General features: G+C 33.3%; 1 protein-coding gene across 2 annotated transcripts; it reads right to left on the reverse strand.

The window, feature by feature from the left end:
* Positions 1–3690: 3690 nt before the first annotated feature.
* On the reverse strand, positions 3691–20015 carry LOC126696908 (U-box domain-containing protein 33-like). Of its 2 annotated transcripts, XM_050393661.1 has the most exons (9): positions 19583–20015; positions 18759–18880; positions 16337–16458; positions 15240–15341; positions 13906–14470; positions 13686–13793; positions 11709–12137; positions 10180–10940; positions 3691–9581 (listed from the first exon to the last, which is right to left on the reverse strand). In XM_050393661.1, exons 1-8 carry the CDS (start codon positions 19767–19769, stop codon positions 10197–10199), a joined length of 2379 nt encoding a protein of 792 aa, XP_050249618.1. In that variant the 5' UTR covers positions 19770–20015; the 3' UTR covers positions 3691–9581; positions 10180–10196. The 2 variants fall into 2 exon arrangements, with proteins under 2 accessions (XP_050249618.1, XP_050249619.1); XM_050393662.1 differs by lacking the exons at positions 16337–16458; positions 19583–20015.
* Positions 20016–20554: the final 539 nt, after the last annotated feature.

Consider the following 20554-nt stretch of genomic DNA (forward strand, 5'->3'; position numbering starts at 1 on the left):
TTATTTTAGTATTCAATACATTAAAATAATATAAACAACATAATAAAATAATATTCCCAACACAATAAATAACCCCAATAAAATAAAGATGAGCGAGAATGAAATATTATACTTTTTTTTTTATAGCTTTGGAGCTACAGTAGAGTGTCAAAGATGACACTTTACTGTAGCTTGGTTTTAAATTTAGCTACCTTGATGTAGCTTTATCTTTTGTGTTTTTGTTGCTAAAATAAGTTTTAAGTCATTTTAACATCTTTAGTGTGAGTGCTTAAGTTGTGAGAATTCAAATGCTTGAAAGCTATTGTTAAGAAACATTAGTTGCAGTGTTAATTATTATACACCGTGTATTACACACATTTCAGTTCAAAAAATTCAAAAAATAACTTGTGTATGGTTTGTTCATCAACAATTATCCATATAAATATAAGCTTTATTAGTGACTCACAGTGCAAGCAACAGTATGATCGACAAACTGATCAAACGACAAACAGAGTGGTCATATCGACACTTTTAGCCAAGTTTGCACTATCCAGAAGAGGAACAACGTATAAGCGAGGACGAGCAGGGTACAAGTGAAGTTGGAAGGAATCTCGCTCTATGCTCACCCAATATCCACTCGAGCAAGACAATTACAAAATGCCAACTTTTGCATAATGTTGCAAAATAAAAACAAACAAACAAAAAGGCCAACAACAAGGAAATGGGAGATTTCTTGTCCCTAAGGATTAGTAACAAGTAACAACATGAATTTCAAAGCTTGTACCGACTACCGACCAATGTGATTTTCCAAAAACTTTTCAAATGCAACACTCCATATATTGTCTATATATATAGAGTTCATATTAAAAATTTTTACAATTTAAAACATTAGAGAAATCCACAGCATTCTCCAAGTTTGATATCTTGGAGGCAAATTTGTTTGTACCCTTTAGCAAACTAGCTCTTTGAGTGGAAGCAAATATCCTCTAAAAAAAAAAAACCGAATTCATTTATGCCTCTACACAATTGAAGTTTCTAGCGTTCTTTCATTGTTATCAGAAAGCTGAAAATAACAAGCATAAGAGGAATCATGATTCTGATCCAGGGCATAAGAAAGGAAGCAAGTCCAGCAAGTGTTAGTTTAGATTAGCCTCTTGTAATACGACATATAGTTTTTCCTTGTATGGTCTAAAACTACAGGTAGTTTAGTATAATGAGTTAGTTACATTATAATTTATAAGCCACGTGTATCTATCTCAGTGGCTGATTAGTTAGTTATTTAGGGGCACTAATTCAGCATAGTTTGGAGCTCATTAAGGGAATTAGTTAGAGGATTAATCTTTGCTAGATGTATATATATACTTGTAAGATCAGATTAATGCAATTACACGAGATATTTTCATCAAATCCTTTATAATTGGTAACCCCATAATCTTCAGCGCACTTGTGCAAGTAACACTATCAGTACATTCATCTATCGCTCCTTTTTGAAAGTTACACAACAAAAGAAAACCATCCGGACCAAGTACACTTTTATTTTGGATTGCAACTTGCAAGGAGTAGCTGACCATACAATAGAGGGTAATTCATGAATAAGTGTATAGTGATTAGTGAATAGTGACTAGTGAAGCCAATTAATGTGATGACATTTTGGAAAATAGGGGAAGGGTACAACAGGAGAACCCTGAATACAAATCCTTTGTACCACATTTTATGTTCCACTTTATATTCCACCAATCACAACTTGTCATGTGTTTTTTTTTTTTTTTTCCGTCTTAAACTTTGGTTATTTTATAAGGTAAACTAAACAAATACATGATAAGTTATGATTAGTAGAAGATAAAAAATAGTATGGGGGAATTGTATTCGATAGCACTAGTGTTTACGAAAATTTTCTTGCTTTTGTCTATCAGTCATAAATGAAATCTAACGCCATTTACGATGGTGTAGTGCATACATTTCTCTCTAAGTTATGCAGTCATAAATAAAATCTAACACCATGCCATTCTCCCGTGACTTCTGAGCTTCCTTGTATATAGTTGCAAAGGAAAAAGCCTTATAATGTTGCATTAAATGTAAATATTGTAAGTGAGTCACAATTAATATTTGATGCGAAGGGAGATATCTATACTTGGAGATATCTATGTCGACTAAACGACCAGGCTCAAAGTTCTGATCTATCAAGTAGTCTTTACTCTTAGGTCATTCTCGTTGAGTTGAGCTCTCGAGGCTAGGGAAGGTGTTAGGCATTCAAGACCACCCGGTTTGTGGGCTGGCCTCCATTATGTTTACTAAGCCATATTTAAATAAAGAAGTTATAAAAAGAGCCCTAATTTTTAACCTAAACATACATCATGTACTTAAATGAAATAACACACACATGTCAAAGATCACATCACAATATTGATAGGCCAAGAATGTATTGACCCCTTGTGATAAATTAACCACTTAATTAGTCAAGTGAATTAATTAAGTTAATTAGCATACAATACGCGTAGTAGCACAAACAAATCATCAACTAAGTTAATATGCAGATGAAAATAAAGTTGACATGGTAATCTATTTTTGAATGGGGAAAACCTACATGGCAAAAATTCCACCGGGTAATTTTAAGGTCACCACTCCCAAAAATCCACTATTATCATAACAAGCGGTTACAAGTAAAAAATCGCAGTATCTTATACCAACCTATAGTTGAACATTTACCCCAATACCCAATTGCACTTGTTTTGTAGTGACAATCTCTACTTTTTAATGCACGACTCTCAGTACGTGACTAACCAATCGATGCACGGATCCCAGTACGCAGCTTACACACCAACTTAAGAAAGATGTTGGCTACAAAGTTCTTTAGTTCATCACATGATAAAGATCACGAAACTCCTAGGTTACAAAACCCTACAGTGTACAAACACAGTAACCTCTTGAAGAAAAAGATGAACTAGGGCATATGTCTCTAGTTCACAACATGCTTGTGAAAAACCTTTGCATCAAGTTGCACTCACTTGCATCATCTGTGACGGCTCTTAAAATAATTCTTATATATGTTTAGGGTTGTGAGAAAAGAAAGTCTAAACATGTATACACGGATTGGTGTGAAATCAGAATTGAAAATCTGACTTTTTTAAATCTCGATAGATACCCTATCTATTGAGCAGCTGTCAAGCATCGGGCTTAAACAGCCTTATAAACCTCGATAGATACTAGCTGTCGAGTTTTAAAATCCAGCACTTCTTCACTTGATTCTTGGACAGACTAGCATGGCTTTAACACTTGAATTTGAAACCTTGTTCCTTGAAGTATTAAATACATCCTAGATCTATCTAATTACAAGTAAAGTGTGTTTTGTTAAAGGATTAGCCAATTATATTAATAACATATATTCCTAACATGATTCACATATGTCCTAACAATCTCCCCCTTTGGCAATATATGACAAAACCACAATAAGCAAATAAACATATGAGAGAAGTCATAAATCACTCAACTCATATTCACTTGTTGAATACAATAAAATCTATCCTAACACAAACTCTTGAAAAACTTTGCAAAAAGAGAGTTTATGACAAGAAGACTTTGACAACTTGTATTTTTGAAACATTTTAAACAAAATTCATCAAGGCATCTTAGTGTGAAACATAAATAAAAGATTTCATACAATAAATAAGAAGTATGTGCATTAAGAGAGAAAAGAAACAACAAAAGTAAAGATAGGTGAAAGAATTGTAATAGCAACCTTATCATATATATAGCATCATAAGTACAAGGTTTGCTATCACAAAGTAAGAACAATGTATTTATAAAGTAAGAAAAAAAAATACATTAGTCCTCACTACATCCCTCAAAAAGAAAAACACTCCCCCTAACAAAAATCTCCTATACTAACTCTCCCCCTATGTATATGACTACTCTCATACCCAAAACTACTCCCCCTTTTTTTCACGAACGACAAAGGGAAAGTAACTCAAGCAGTCATCTCATCATCACTGGAAGAGCTAGCACCATTGTCCTCATCAACATCATTACTACCAGAGCCATTATCATTCTCATCCTCTGAAGCCAGTGGAGATGGAGAAGAAGAAGCAGTAAAACCACCCATGACAGCCTGTCGTCGTGTGATACGACCAACACGGGTGCTAACCTGACACAACTCATCACTTAGAGTGTCAAGGCGAGCATCCATGCACATAAGTTGTGCCATGATGGCCTCGAAAGTCACTCCACTCACAAAAGAAGGAACAGAGGTGGATGGAGCGGAAGAAGCTAAAGGAGTCACCGTCTCAATCCATGGCCGCCTCAGTTAAAGCTAGGTCTCACTCCGTCTAACAGTAGCAGCGTCTATAACACACATAACCGTAAAATAAGGAGACTCGGGATAGGAGACAGAAAAATGGTGAAGAAGCCTCGTGATAGCTGAAGGAAAAATGAGCTTATCACAAGTCGTCGTATCCTTATAGACATCTATAAGGGAAAGGATGAAGTGAGAGGGAAAATCTATGGTAAGCCTCTCAAGAAAGGACAACAAAAATTGAGCACGAGGCTCTGTGATAGAGTTATAGTGAGACAAAGGATGAAGAACAAATGTCATCACCATGTTAAGAAACCTCGGACCTTTTGCAAAGTCCGAGCAAAGGGTGTTTTGACGGTCACCCCAAGAAGAAGGTGTCTCATAGAAAAAAAAAGAGCCGAGAGTTCGTCTTTGGACACAGTCCTCATACGATCGCAGCCAAGGTAGTTAGGATGCGCTACCCTAGGAACATGTAGCACCTCGGATAAAACATTCGGAGTGACTACGATGCGCATACCTTGAATGCGAGTGATAAAATAAGGTACTGGATAGTCGAATCTGTGCATGTTGGAGTAGAACTCCTGTATGATCACGAAAGGACAAGTGATCAGGATGCCACACAGTGATTCCTAACCCTTACTGTAGATGACAGTGGGAAAGTTAGTATCGAAAAAGTCCGATAGAATGACTTGGCGTTCCGAATGAATGTCGCATCGTGAAAAGTTCTCCGAGAAGTCCGACTTGGCCTTCTCATCATGGAATCTAACATGGGAGGGGGTAGAATCAGAGGAAGATTCCCCAGAACGAAGAGAGTTCTGGGACAAAGCAGATTTACGCTTAGGTGCCATGGAGCAAGCTAACACATAGAAAGAGAGAGAGACAAATAAAAAAGCACCAACACAGATCAATATAAGAATATAAAGAAATGAAGGTTCGTATGCATGAAAAATGCATGAGCATGTGATATTCAATAGTAAAAACATTATGGGCTCAGCCCAATCCAATCCTACCAGCACACATGAATTCAACATATATAGTACACATCTATAATGCATGAAAATAAAGTTAAAATGCAAATGTAATGCAATGCATGAACATTTAGGATCATTTGAACAAAACCCATCCCAAAAATTTTGCAAAAACTTCTTTAATTTTGAAAAACCCCAAAAGTTAGGTCACAAAAGATGAAATGCATGATAAATAAATGAATAAGAGACATATTAGAGGAAGAAAATGCTATTGAGACCAAAGAACACTTAGGGAAGAGGTTTGGAGTGAGAGAGAAGAGTTTGGGAAGGTGAGAAGACAGAAAGGATCAAAAGAGATCGAGAAAAATGAAGTAGAAATTGCGCTGACTCTTTATATAGAAATCCATAATTCTCGATAGATCGAGAGGTATCGAAAGGTGTCAAGATATAAAGTTCGACAAATACATCTATCGAGAAGCTATCCAAATGTGTCCACAACAAAAGGGGCTCGATGGATCGAGAAGCTATCGAGCATACAGAAACTTCCTCGATGGATCGAGAAGCTATCGAGACAAATTCTCAAAAAGCTCGATGGATCGAAAATACGATAGCAGCTATCGAGAAAAGAAGCTGAAGAACTCGGTAGATAGCCTAGCTATCGAGAGGTGTCCAACAACTGTCGAGATTGTTTAAAATAGTTTTTCAAATAAGAGAAAAACACAGAAATGAATGCAATCAAGCATGCAACATAACCAAAGATCCAAACAACATTTTAAGCTCTCAAAAACATCTCTCATCAAGAAAAATGTCAAGCATTTAGATCCAAAACACACACATACACATTAAACGAGTTTAACTAATTTTATATTTCAAAAACAAGTCTAGAAAGTTTAGTGAGTATACATTAACACATGTATTCCTTATGATAGCCAAATCACATTGTACCTGCACATGTATCAAGAGCAACAAAGAATATTGTGTGTTATATGTGAAAAACACCACAAGATTGCATGAGTGTCTACATGTTATGACGATTTGAGATATGAGAAAATCATTTTAACTCACACACAATCATGACTACTTGATGGGGACTATCATCTGCAAGGTACATCTTATAACTCTCACATCTCCTAGAAAACACGCTTACAATCATTTTGATTCTTTTTGCTTTTAACACAATCATAACTGCTTGATGGGGACTATCACCTACGAGGTACATCTTATAACTCCCACATCTCCTAGAAAACATGTTTGCAATCATTTCTTAGCCAAGAAGTTGTTCTCAAATCGTAGTGCTTCAATGGTCTGATTGGCTTCATCAAACTTTATGGAAAGCTCTTCTCGATCAAGTTCCACATCACTCAGCTTCTTGGGCCAGCCTATATAATTTCTCATGCTTCTCAGAAACTTTATACAACTTTTCATAGGTTGTATGGATAACATCTTGATCATCCATTTTCTCAAACTTAGAGTCCACCAAGTCCACTTCATCATCCACATCTTCAACAATTCCCTCAATAGGATTTACAGTGGCAGTGAAGGCATTTAGGATTCCATCATTTTTATTGTCTAAATCATCCTCAAGCTCGATGTCGCTCAAAGTAGCAGCAAGTATCTTACTTTTCCTAATGGTCTTGAGATATGTAGGGCACTCTTGTTTCATGTGACCGAAACCTTGACACCCAAAACACTTTGGTCCTAAGGGAACAATGTACTGATTGCCATCCCTAGCATCTGTCTTTCCTTTGTCTTAGTTCTTGAACTGAGACGAAACAAATTGCTTGCGGTCTTTGTCAAATCCTTTGGCATTAACATTCTTCATAAATTTTTTGAATTGCCTAATGATATAGGATTTCATCTTAGACTCTTCATCGTCTGAAGACTCATCAATGTCACTACTCTTAGCTTTCAAAGTCATGCTCTTACCCTTACTAGATTTCCTAATCCTTGTCAAACCCAACTCATAGGTCTGCAGATTGTTAACCAACTCTATCAAAGGAATTTTGTCAATATCCTTTGATTCCTCAATCGCAGTGATATTGGCATAAAATCTCTCGAGTAGAGATCTGAGCACTTTTCTAACAATCTTAGGTTCAGGAATGGTTTCTTCAAGATTAATGGTTAAGTTCACTATGTCCTTAAGCTTGGCATAGAACTCATCAAATGACTCATCCTCCTCCATCTCAATCTCTTCGAAACTTGTAGTAAGCCTCTGAAATTTCGAATCCTTAACAACCTTAGTTCCTTCATAGGTTGTCTGGAGGATGGTCTATGCTTCCTTAGTAGTTTCAGTAGAGGATATCTTTTTGAACTCCTCTTTTGTGACCGCATTGAATAACGCATTCAATGCCCTGCTGTTGAAGTTAGCTACCTTGATCTTAGCATCATCCCAATCAGCCGGCACTTCCTTAGGCTTGATCCAGCCTATCTCTACAACTTGCCACACTTTCTTATCTAATGACTACAAGAAAGCTCTCATGCATACTTTCCAGTATACATAGTTAGTGCCATCAAATAAAGGAGGTATAATAAGAGACTGTCCTCTATCCATGACAAATAGGGGTCAATGAATCACACAGCAAAGATTAAAACCTAATCAGAATGTGCCTACTCTGATACCACTTGATAGGCCAAGATTGTATTGACCCCTTGTGATAAATTAACCAATTAATTAGCCAAGTGAATTAATTAACATGCAATACGCGTGGTAGCACAAGCAAATCACCAACTAAGTTAATATACAGTGGAAAATAAAGTTGACATGGTGATTTGTTTTCAAATGGAGAAAACCTATACGGCAAAAACCCAACCGGGTGATTTTAAGATCACCATTCCCGAGAATCTACTATTATAACAACAAGCGGTTACAAGTAAAGGAATCACAGTACCTTATAGCAACCTACAGTTGAACTTGTTCTATAATGACAATCTCTCCTTTTTAACGCATAGTTCCTAGTAATGACTAACCAATCGATGCACAGATCTCAGTACGTGGCTTACATACCAACTTGAGAAAGATGTTGGCTACGAAGTTCTTCAGTTCATCACACCGATGAAGATCACGAAGTTCCTTGGTTACAAAACCCTACGGTGTACAAACACAGCAGCTTCTTGAAGAAAAAGATGAACTAGGGCATATGTCTCTGGATCACAATATGCTTGTAAAAAACATTTGCATCAAGTTGCACTCACTTGCATCATCTATGACGTCCCTTAAAATAATCCTTATATATGTTTAGGGTTGTGAGAAAAAAAATCATGAACATGTATACATAGATTGGTGTGAAATCAGAACTAAAAATTTGACTTTTTAAAATCTCGATAGATACCCTATATATCGAGCAGCTGTCAAGTATCAGGGTTAAACAGTCTTTTAAACCTCAATAGATACTAGCTGTTGAGCTTTAAAATCTAGCACTTCTTCACTTAATTCTTGAACAAACTTGCATGGCTTTAACACTTGAACTTGGAATCTTGTTCCTTGAAGTATTAAACACATCCTAGATCTACCCAATTACAAGTAAAGTGCATTTTATCAAAGGATTAGTCAATTCTATAATGACATATGTTCCTAACATGATTCACATATGTCCTAATAAATATAAAAGGAAACACAATCAAACAAATATATTAAAAAATGAAAGGATAACAAATAAACAAACACAAAATGAAAAATATCACAAACAACCCAAACATGGCAAAAAGACTCAAACAAACATGGAAAATAATTAAACACAATTGACTAACCTAAACAAAGTCAAACAAAATCAAAGAACATATGAAAAATGATTAAAACAATAAAAATAATATTTTTGTCAAATTTAAGTTCGAAGTGCGTATGCATACTCAACTATGCATACGCATGATCGAAACAATGCGCACGCATACTCAATGATACATACGCATCCTTTAGCACAGAAACGATAAATCACATTGTTATAGATTTAATAAAACAAAGATATAGCATGTGAAATCAAATAAGTGTGTTAGAAACCCTAAACACTAAACTAACATGAAGTAAATAAAACAAACACCAATAGAAGCAAATAAACATGAAACAAAATCAAATAAGTATACTAAACTAACATAAAATTAATAAACATGTTAAACTTTACATAAAACCAAAATAATAAAACAAAAACAACAAAAACAGATTATAATCAGCCCAAAATCATATTAACACATATCAAAAGAATTAAGATCAACAAACAAATCAAATAAAACAAATATAAAACTATGTTAAGAAACTCATGTAAATCCTATTAAACAAAGAAAGAATTCATGGGAAGAACACTCACCTTGCTTAAGATTATGAGTTTGCGATTATTTAACCAGCTCCTAAGTGCCTACAACACACAAATTAGATTGAGGGAATAAGAATAATTGAAAAACGCAACAATAGTTAGTAATTACAACTCAAGAACATAAGGTTTTAAGAAATCCAATTAGGAACAAGTTTCTGCCTTAGTTTTGTGTTAGAAAAAGGTTTTGAATTTCTATTGTGAACTCTTTAATTACCCTTGATTGACATATGTCAAGATCATCATTGGGGCCGGGGACCAAAATTTAATAACATGTACAAAATGAGGTGTCTACATTACACAAAATTAATTCCCTTACTTGTCATCATTCCATTTAGAAATATGCTAGAGATTCAAACTATTATAAACTTTTCTGTTCTACACAACAAGATGATAATGTCATTGCATCCCTCAACATACAACAAAGAAACAAAGTTTGAAATAATGAAGAAAAAACAAACTGACAATGTCTTCTTCTTTTTTTCTTGTTATTTTTTTATTTTTTATTTTTTTTGAAAAGATTGACACAAACAATTAGATTTGTAAAACCGAACTTAAAAGAAAGAAACGATAAAGATTCCAATGCTATTGCAGCCATTTTTGAATGATAGGACGAATAGAATGGTTGGGGAAGAATATTTACAGTGTGCAAACTTAGAATCATTCTGCGTGAAGTGTCATGCCTACTAGTCCAGCCGTCTCTTCAAAGCCTTGTACTACCAACATTGGTTCAAGTAAACTCTTGACATGATCTGACCCAAGGACTGGCCGATTCTTTCGGTACTTGTCACAACACTTCAAGGCCAATTGAGCAATGTTTTGAGCAATCTCAATTGGCCAGTCTCCAGCCAAAGGATCCAAGCGGGATGACAAATTTTCAGTATCTATGACAACTTGCATTTCCATTGCTATCGTGAGGTCTGGTCTCTGCCCAGTCAACAATTGTAGTAATATGAGTCCAAACGAGTAAACATCTGACTTCCTAGTAAGCTTTCCTGAAACAAGGAACTCAGGATCCATGTAAGGAACAGTGCCCATTGGTTGAGTAAGATGACATAGTGTTGTGTCGTTGCCTGAACTTCTTTCATGGCATAATATACGGCATATTCCAAAGTCACTAAGTTTACTCACAAAGTTTGCATCGAGAAGGATATTAGAGGGTTTCAAATCACCATGTACTATGCTGTGAGGTTTTCTAGAATGAAGATAAACGAGGACAGAGCACAACTCTATTGCGATGCGTATTCGAGTCTGCCATGGTAATGGAGGACTTTTGTTCTTGCAGTTGAGCCAATCTTCAAGGCTTCCATTGGGGAGATACTCGTAGATAAGCGTAAAAGTTTCCAAACAACATCCAATAAGTCTGACTAGATTGGGATGCCTCAGCTGACTCAACGCACGAACCTGATATACAACCAACTAATCAGAAAGAAAGCCAAAGTAGTCACCTTATGCGTATTATACAAGCACAAGCCATGAATTTAGACGTGCAAATTAAAGTGCACGATCCAACAAGTACCGTGGTACTATCATACAATAAATAACCACGTAAGGTTGTAATTGGATGATAAGAGATTTTGTAATATCCGAGCACCACTATTCAACTTTGTCACATTCTATAGGCTACAATCTACAGATAATTTTGTAACGTAATTATATATACCAACATAGTATAATACAGCATGACAGAATCTAGTTACAGATAAAATGCTTCAGTGAATTGTACTTAAAATAAAAAATAAAAATAAAAAGTATATATATATAAACCCTAATGATCTAGTATATATGCAGAGAAAAATTACATGCAAGCATGCCAGATACAGTAGTTAAAGCCTTAAAAGGGGGATAAGTCTACACTCTCAATAATTTAAAGGGCAACTATTATACAGGTAATAGTTTAAGGGAGTAAATATGTATTTTCATAGTTTAGAAGGGTAAATATAAAAAATTATAATTTAGAGAGTAAAGTGTAATTTTCCCACAAAATTGACATATTCTTTCATTTAAGATATCAATTAAGATCATAATATAGTAAACAGCTTCACAAAAGCACCAAACTAGAAAACCATACCAATCTTGCCCTAATATTGACATCATATATAGCCAAAAGCCAAATAAATCTTTAACTACATAAATTATTCGACTGATTCTCAAATGAACACACAAATTAACCTCCATTTCGAATTGTAAGGGGCCTTGGTTGCCATTAGATTGTAGCGTCTTTATAGCAACTTGGGCTTGACCCAGGAGACCTTTATAAACGTTCCCATATCCTCCTCGTCCAATTATAAGGGATTCATCAAAGCCTTGAGTAGCTTCTTCAATCTCGGAGAGAAAGAACTTAGGCACTTGTCTAGAGGCCTCTACTTGTTTTCTTCTAAGCCCTTCAGCTTCTTGCAATGCATTGTCACGCTCAATCTGCAACTCATCTCTCTTTTTTTCTAACTCTTCATTTTGGCTCTTTAATAATATATTTTCTTTATTGGCAATCCGAAGTTCTTCCATCATTTGGTCTTTCAGATTCTTCAACTTTTCAAGTTCTTCTCTCTCTTTCACTAGTGCTTCCTCAACTTCTTTCCTTTGTTTCACCTCTTCTTGGAACTGTTGATTGGGTTATCAAAACTTTGAGTAAGAATTTGAACCTTTTATCGTTTACAGTGGTATAATTTTCAAGCATATAGTTCATATGATAGTATAAGGTGTGCTACGTGTTGAGTATTCTACTCAGTACCAAGAAGAAATTTGTGATGCATCGTTTTAAAAATATTTAATAATAACTTATTTTATGTACCATGTATCCTACTTATTATGCACAATAATATTTATCAACTTCAAATATATTATATGTCATTAGAGAAAGAGAATAATCAACAATATGAACCACTGGATTGAGTGAATAACAAATATTTATTTATTTTTTTAATTTAAGTGCACTATTATCTTTTAAATTCCTCTTTAAAAGAATATATTTTAATTGCATGTAATCAAAATTGATTTCATCTTTTGTTGTATTTAGTTTGTCAAAACAACTAAATTTGAGCAAGAATATCATATTCCAAATTAATTATTTCTTATATAAATCTTATAAAAATATTTTAAATAATGTAATAAAATTTTTAAGATTTATATAATTAAAATTGTGAACCTTAGATTACTAAGAATAAAGTTCCTTCTTTTATGGATATAGATATTAGTTGTAATCCATGTACTGCACGGGAATTAAAGTTTAACATAATTAATATGATTTTTTTTTCTTTTTTTAATGTGGTATTTGTTAATTATAGTAGTTATTAATAGACATTTTTCATGTTCCTTTTGTATTGCCAACCCTTCCTCAAATTCTTTTTTTTTTCCCTCTCTTCTTAGGTCTGTTGATTGGATTATTAGAAATTGAGTCCGAATTTAGTATGTATGGGATATAAAACTCATGTTTTATACCATCCAAAAATTGTCATATCAGTTTTTTACTTAAAACTCAAAACATTCTATCATACATAATAACATTTCAATAAACTCTCAGCTAAGTAAGATTTTCAATGGGTATTAGAATTAATTGAGTGTGATTATGTTTATTCTTTAATATGTAATATGATAATATAACATGCTGAAATTGGAAAGATAAAACTTAGATTTTACACCGCATCCTTATTAAATTTAATCTCTTAAAAATTTGAGTAAAATTTTGGACATTTTTAATTTTACATTGCATACTTTTCAAGAATAGTACATAGTCAACTATTGTATCTATTTGACTTTGTTGTATATCTATTTAAACCTCTTTTTTTCTATTCACAAAAGTACTTAACCAACTGTCAGTTTTTTTAAAACCTTCTCCTCTCTCTCAAGTGTGTGTGTTAAAAATATTTAATATTCTCAAAAGAAAAAACAGTGAGTTAATCCCACATTGAAAAATGAGTATGAGTTAAAGAAGTTTAAAGTCAGTGTTTTGTATCAAAGAGTTAGGCCCTTTTAGATATACACCACTGTCAATTTCTTTAAGACCTTCTATTTTCTCTCCCCGTATATGTGTGTCAAAAATACTTAGTATTTTCAAAAAAAAAAAAAAAAATTAACAAATAAACAAATAAGCAATGAACAAAAAGTGCGATCAGCAAAATTTGGCATCTAAATGCACTTTAAAATCTTTACCATGCGTGTGGTCTCAAGCAATTCTCTTTGGGCTTGTCGACGCATCTGTGCCTCAGTTCCAGCCTCTTCTATCACTTGTAGTAGAAGTTTCTCATAAAGAGATACATCCTGTTAGGATTTATGGTGATTGATCACGTGAATAACTTTGAAGTGACTTCAGGAAAGGATAATATCTATTACATACAAAACACAACACTGCGAATGAATGCTTTGCACATACCACTGCACTGCGAGATCCAATAGATGAGTATATTGATGTTGTACTTGCACTTGAAGTCAATGTCGGACTTGGTTGCAATAATGAAGATGCAGAAGGGCTTGCTGAATTAGTTGAAGCTGAAGAAATTGGGCTTAAGTCTAACCCATTCGCATTCCACAAAGCCAGTGTTAAATCATCCACTTTTTGGGGAGGGAATGACGGGCAAGCAGAACCTGGACTAATGATTGATCCATCCCATTCATCAAAATTCCCAATCCCTTCTACCACTACATCCAACTTGTTCTTTGGAGATGAACACTCTTCTATACTTTCGTTGATAAGAAAATCCATCATTCTCTTTCCACCATTTTCCCTTTCATTACCCAGCGTAACAGAATTTGATCTCAAGCAATTTGATGGTACAGCTTTAGTGATGTCCCCATTATGTCCCAAATTTACAGAATTTGATATCGAGTGGTTTGATGCTTCAGATTCAGTGTTGTCACTATCATGCTCCCAAGTAATAGATCGTGGTATCAAGTGCTTTGCTTGTCCATTTTTAGTGTCCGAACTTGCTTTTTCCTCCCTATTTTGATACTTGCATTAGTGATAAGATTAAGCTATTATTAAGTACGATAAATGTCAAAGTTTGAAATATTGTAGAATGAAACATAAAGAATACGTAAGAAAGAAAGAACGGAAGCGATCAATGCCGTTCGGTCATATAGAACTCTACGTCCACACCACCAAAAGCCAAATGGCTAAATCTTGAATTCACTTAATTGATGACACATTACAGAAGTGCCCATATTTATAATGACATTTATAGAATTTAAAAATAAGTCAGCTATCAATTTATTATATGGATATTCTGATTTTTAATTTCATATTAGATTATCCAATCTTCTAATTTACTCAAAGCAATCAATTCCTTGATTTTTATCTTCAACTTGTGCAAAGTAAATCATAATTATAAGCCCAACAATCTCCCTCAAGTTGTGTATGAATTTTTTATGAAATGCACAACTTGTAGAAACTGAATCCAAAATGTCTTCCTAATTTTTTGTTTCTCTATTTCTTTTTTGGAGTAGAATAAAATTAACAGACAAAATTGAAACTTGGTATGAACCAATGTAGGTGCTCAACAGAACATAAAGATAACAACACTATTAAAATGGCAACTCTCAATCAATAACTGCAAAAATATTTCTTATGAAAATGTCACTATAATGTTGATGTGATGAAATCTATTGCTATGAAGCAATGTATTAAGTTTAGTTTATAAGCCTTACTAGTCATGATCATCAACTGACAGTTACTTTACCAAATATAATTAACAACCCCGTTAAGCAAACCTGGTATAAATAAGGCGACTGTTGCAGATAAATAGTATGCGACAGGAAAGGGGTGCTCGTTTGCACACATATTTAGCTTTCTTAGACCTGAGGCTCATCTTCCTGCATTATGAAGTGATGTTAATACTTTTAACGATATGCTGAGCTCTCCAATATCATATAGCAATCATTGATGTTAAATCATATAGAGGCATAGAATACTTAGATCATCAGGAACATGATAACTTAATTAAAACCAAAATCTCAACAAACAAGGAAGCAGATTGGGAAACACCCCATTCGACACCTAAAATGATAAAGCCATCTATGGAGGGAGTTCTATTAACTAACTGTACCTATCAATAAATGCAGAATTATAAAAAATAAAATAAAATAAAAAAGCATATCAAAATTTTATGGTATATTTATTCATGATTTGTTTCAATCTTTTTTTATCAAGGAAAAGATTTATGGACAAAATTTAGCTACAAAATTAGTTGTAGTCTAAAACTACAATCTTACTCAAACTACATATTTTGAAAATCTAACTATTAAATTACATGTTATTTACACTCTTAATACATGTATCAAATTTTGAGTCAATTGGATATTATTTACTATATGATCTATAACTTTATATTTTATGCATGATTTCAAACTACAAAAACTTACAACTTAAACAATTTATTGATGATATAGCTATTGTTTTTTACTTTTCTAGAAATGTTGCAAGTATGGAAAATATAAGAAGAATATATAATTCAATGGTGGATTTGTCAAAATTCACCTCCAATAAAAAGATATTGAGTAAGGTTGTAATCTTAGGCTACAACCAATTTGTAGCTAAACTTTGTCCAAGATTTATTTCATTCCTTAATTATTAGTTTAATTATTTTTTAGTTTAAGGCATTCTTTTCATTAGTTCCCCTTTTCACTTATGGTCTGAACATTGGGCTTCTTTGCATAATCCAAAACGCATGTTCTACGGTTAGGACCTATAAACATATATTCTAATTCCTATAGCAATACAAATTGCCAGTAGATACCCATAGTCTATTATACATAGAACAAGAATTGAACATGAAAAATTAATAGAAAGCGTTTTATGTGGTTTGTACTCTTTATAATGCTTGTCTAATGATCCTCCCATTACAAGCTCCTTAATCCCATCACGAGAAATGAATTCTATAATTCCCTTCCCGATATCGTCCATTTCAATCCAGACTCTTTGTGCTTGTACCTAAATTTAAAAAACAATTAATGTCATTCAGCAGCCAAAAAAAAAAAAAAAAGTCAACAAATTTGAAAACTCAGATATGAGGCACTAGGATTTGAACTACAGCTATGAGGCACTACAAAAATGTGGTTACCATTGATGTAGTAAAACTACCACTTGAACCCAAATATTGAAAGTTTGAACCACTAATACCCTAAATTTTGAATTTTCAATGCTTGTAACTTATATATGGATTAGCCAATAAAAGATGATTGTTATTGATGCATCTTTTGGGGGATTGATTTTATTAACTTCAAATCCATTTTGGTAGAAAGAAATGTTGCAAACAATGGAAAATTATTATGTATTCTTAAAATACAGTGATTTGGTGATGTCTCCTCATGCACTTTAGACTAATCATTTGGCAAATACTAACATAAAGTCCAAATCTTTGTCAACGGTCAGTTCATATGATATACCTTCCATAGTTTTTTTTTTTTTTTTTTTTAACTAAATCAAAAATCCTAATCTACCCTACATATAATGCTCTCTTTGGAGCTTGAACTTGTGATCCCCCACTAGGCTTAATAGGATGATGTGGTGCTCTCTTCTCATACACTCAACTAATCGTTTGTCTTTGGTTTCATTCCTGAAAACAGTAGGCCCCACTAGGTGAAAATGTGTTGGGGTGAAGTTTTTGTTTTCAGCTTTATAAAAAAATAAATAAAAAAAATCCAAATTTTGGTTATGAGAATAGACTAGGGCCCACACTAGTCTTGTTGTCTATATTAAAGTCAGATCTCTCTCTCGTACTCCTCACTCCTCACTATATGTTTGATCCTCTCACTCTCTCTTTCTCAATCCTCACTCTTTTATCTGTCCGTCCCTCCCTGTTTGAAAAGGTTTTTTTTTTAAACTCATTTGGAAAAAAAACCTTTTAAACTTTTTTTATATTTTTTTATTTGATATGAATTTTGAAAATCTAATCATTAGATTATATATTTTTATTATATCCTCCATGTCTATAAACTTTTAAAAAGATCAAAAATCAATAATTATATATGTCATCAATCTCAATAAATAAAAAATAAAAAATAAAACTATATCATAAATCAAATGTTTAAATTTCAAGTTTTTGTAGTCTAAAATTATGCTTAAAAAATATGTTTATTGATCGAATAGTAAATAACATATAATTTAAACAAAATTTGACTTGTGTGTTAAAGACAAAAAAAAAAAAAATACAACCAACAATTATATTTTTAAAATTCACATCCAATAGAAAGATATGTGAGGACTTTGAAAAGTTTCTCTCCAAATTCGTTTGGAGAGAAATCTTGACCCTCTCTTTTAGCCTCTCCGACTCCTCATTTTCACAATTTTGGGTGGTCAATCTAGGGATTTATGGGTTTATATTGTGGTGTGGACGTGTGGTACGTAGGATGTGTTCACAACAGTGGTGGGCTCTTGTCTTGTTCTATTCTCAACACCAATTTCACGATCGTTGGGTTTTGATTTTTCTACTTTTGTTTTTGATTCAAAGGTTCTCTTTAGTTTATGATTTTGAGTTTTGATCGTTGCCGGGAACTCACTTTTGTGACTTTGGAGTGTGGTGGAGAAGGAAAATTGTATTCGATAGGTTGAATTGGGATTTGGATTTTGGGTTGATCTGGGACAAGCAGAGAATTTTTGTGGATTGTTCTGATGGTTTGTTACATATATTCCAGTGGTGGTGATTTTGTGTTGAGGTGGTTGTGATATTTTTATGTTAAGAAATCGAGGGAGGAAATGAAAGGGTGCAAAGAGGAACAAAAAACAGCTGTATGTGAAAACGAGCTCAAACAAAAAAGGGTCCGGCTTGTGTCCAGTTTCACTGGACACGTTGGATTGTGGACACGTGTCCACATCTCAAAACTAGTTTCAGATTAAGCTTTCAAAATATCTTTTTCTAGATTTGTAAACAAATAACAAAACTTGGTGTCCCAACAAATGTGGCAAGTACTCTATGATCATTTTCTATATGTTTGGGAGTATATAAATTTTGAGATGAGTAATGTTACATGGTCACAAACACAATAATCAATAATTTTCGCAATACGTTTCACAAACAATTGAGTTGACAAGTTTTTATAATAACTATCTAAGTTCACCGCTTAACATTATATTTTTAACCACCATTGAAATCTTACCGCCTCAATAAGTATGAAATATTTAATGAAATTCCTTGTGTCTCTCAAGTATTATTTTGAAATATGCTATGTTTGTATATAAAAAAAAATTCTTAATTGTAAGGTAAATTTGTTAAGGAGATTTGACAGATTTACCCCCTCTCGGTGACAAATAGAAAGGTATTCTTCTAGGATCTCATTCATAATTTTCCCTTCTGCTTTCCGGTAATCCCGTACAATCCTTTCGTCCAATGAGCTTACTGGATGGTTTCCACCCACTGCAAAATAAGAAAAATAAATTGCACTTTGAAATAATTAAAACCATGCAAGATAAAACTAAATCTTAAAGACAAAAGTGAAATTCTCCAGATCTCCATAGTCATATTTCTTCATATTACCAGATCATGAGTTTAAAATTCCACTCAAAATTTGTACGGTAAATGTTAGATTGACCAATTTTTCCAAAGTTACTAAATTCTCCAAATTTATTTCGATCTCCACAACTGTGACCAATTTTTTTCCAAAGTTTCTTTTCAATTTGTTTCACGATTCTAGCAGGGATCCTTTACTGATCCAAGAATAATTTTTAAAAACCCTCGTAAATTTTAGAACTATAATAAATTAATTATCAAGAAGTAGATCATTAATATCAAGTTTTTCATTTGGATTTTCTCCAAAAAACAAAAAAAAAAAAAAAAATTGTCATTTGGAGTTCCACAAATATAGTAAACCAAATGGACTTCTAGACTTAAATACTAGAAAGTAATAAGGCTCTAAGCTAGCTTAGCACAAATGATCAATTTTTACCACATCAAAAACCGAATTCCCATCAAAACTTCCAAGCTTTATATAAACATAATATACATGATCAGTTTTCCAAAAAAATAATATACATGATCAGACACAGTTCTGTATGTGGATCTTTGTGCATAAATGTAAGAGCCCAAATAGCCACACACACATAATTTTTTCAAACTTACAACCGTTGGGGATCCACCGTGCAGGTCGATGAACATGAACGATACAAATCCTCTTTCCTCCAAAATTGCGTAAAGCCCATAACAAGATTGATTTGCAGTCTTTCACATCTGTTCCCACTGCAACGTATATCATTTCTTCGTTCACACTTGTAACCGGATCCTCTGAATTCTCATGCCCACTTGCCATAGTTGCCGATGTTCTAGAAAGCTAATATAATCAACCACTCACCAACCAAAACTTATTCATAAGAATACTTGCTTTCTCTAAATAGAACTCGTGCTAATATTCACCACTTCCTTTCACTTTTTGAAGAGAACTTCAAATTTTTCAACCAAAAAAAAAAAAAAAAAAAGGAGGAGGAATTATAAAGAAGAATTGAAAAAAGTCTTTTGATGGTTCTGTGAAGTTTCTGAGCTCTGTATAATTACACGTACGATATTCATATAATAATTAGAGTAGCGTAAGGCTCATTGCTTCTCCGGACTCTTTGTGTACGAAGCATGGGCCCAAGAGTTACGATAGCCACATATTCAAACTATACATGTTTTTTATAAATATATATATATATATATTAATTTCCTTCCCTCATTCCCTATCTCTTAACTTCTAAGTATTGATCCTCTAGAGGTCTAGAGACTTGGACCCTTTTCTCATTACTTCCATAATATTTTAATTTATAACAAATTTTAAGTAATAAGTTATTATTGGATCAAATTTGGATCTAATATTAAAATAATCTTTTTCCTTACTAGTAACAATTAGTAATATTTTATTATTTAGAATTTGTTATAAAAATATTGTAAACCTAGCATTACTCTTGAGCAAACTAACAAAACGTCACCTATGATAGCTTATGGATGCACAACATGAGTCCGTCTCAAATAAAATAATCATATTACTTTAAAGAGTAAAGAGTAATGTTAAGAACGTTATAAATTTTTTATTCATTTAATTAAAAAATCATTGATTTT

This window comes from Quercus robur, chromosome 8 (genome assembly GCF_932294415.1).
Source record: "Quercus robur chromosome 8, dhQueRobu3.1, whole genome shotgun sequence".
Lineage (NCBI taxonomy): Eukaryota > Viridiplantae > Streptophyta > Magnoliopsida > Fagales > Fagaceae > Quercus > Quercus robur.

Coding starts and splice junctions, on each gene's coding strand:
- LOC126696908 (XM_050393661.1), bottom strand. CDS start 19,769: ATGGCAAGTGGGCATGAGAATTCAGAGGATCCGGTTACAAGTGTGAAC. Junction 16,459..18,758: donor CTATTTGTCACCGAGAGGGG/GTAAATCTGTCA, acceptor TTTTAAATTTAG/GTACAAGCACAAAGAGTCTG. Junction 14,471..15,239: donor AGTCGCCTTATTTATACCAG/GTTTGCTTAACG, acceptor GTATCAAAATAG/GGAGGAAAAAGCAAGTTCGG.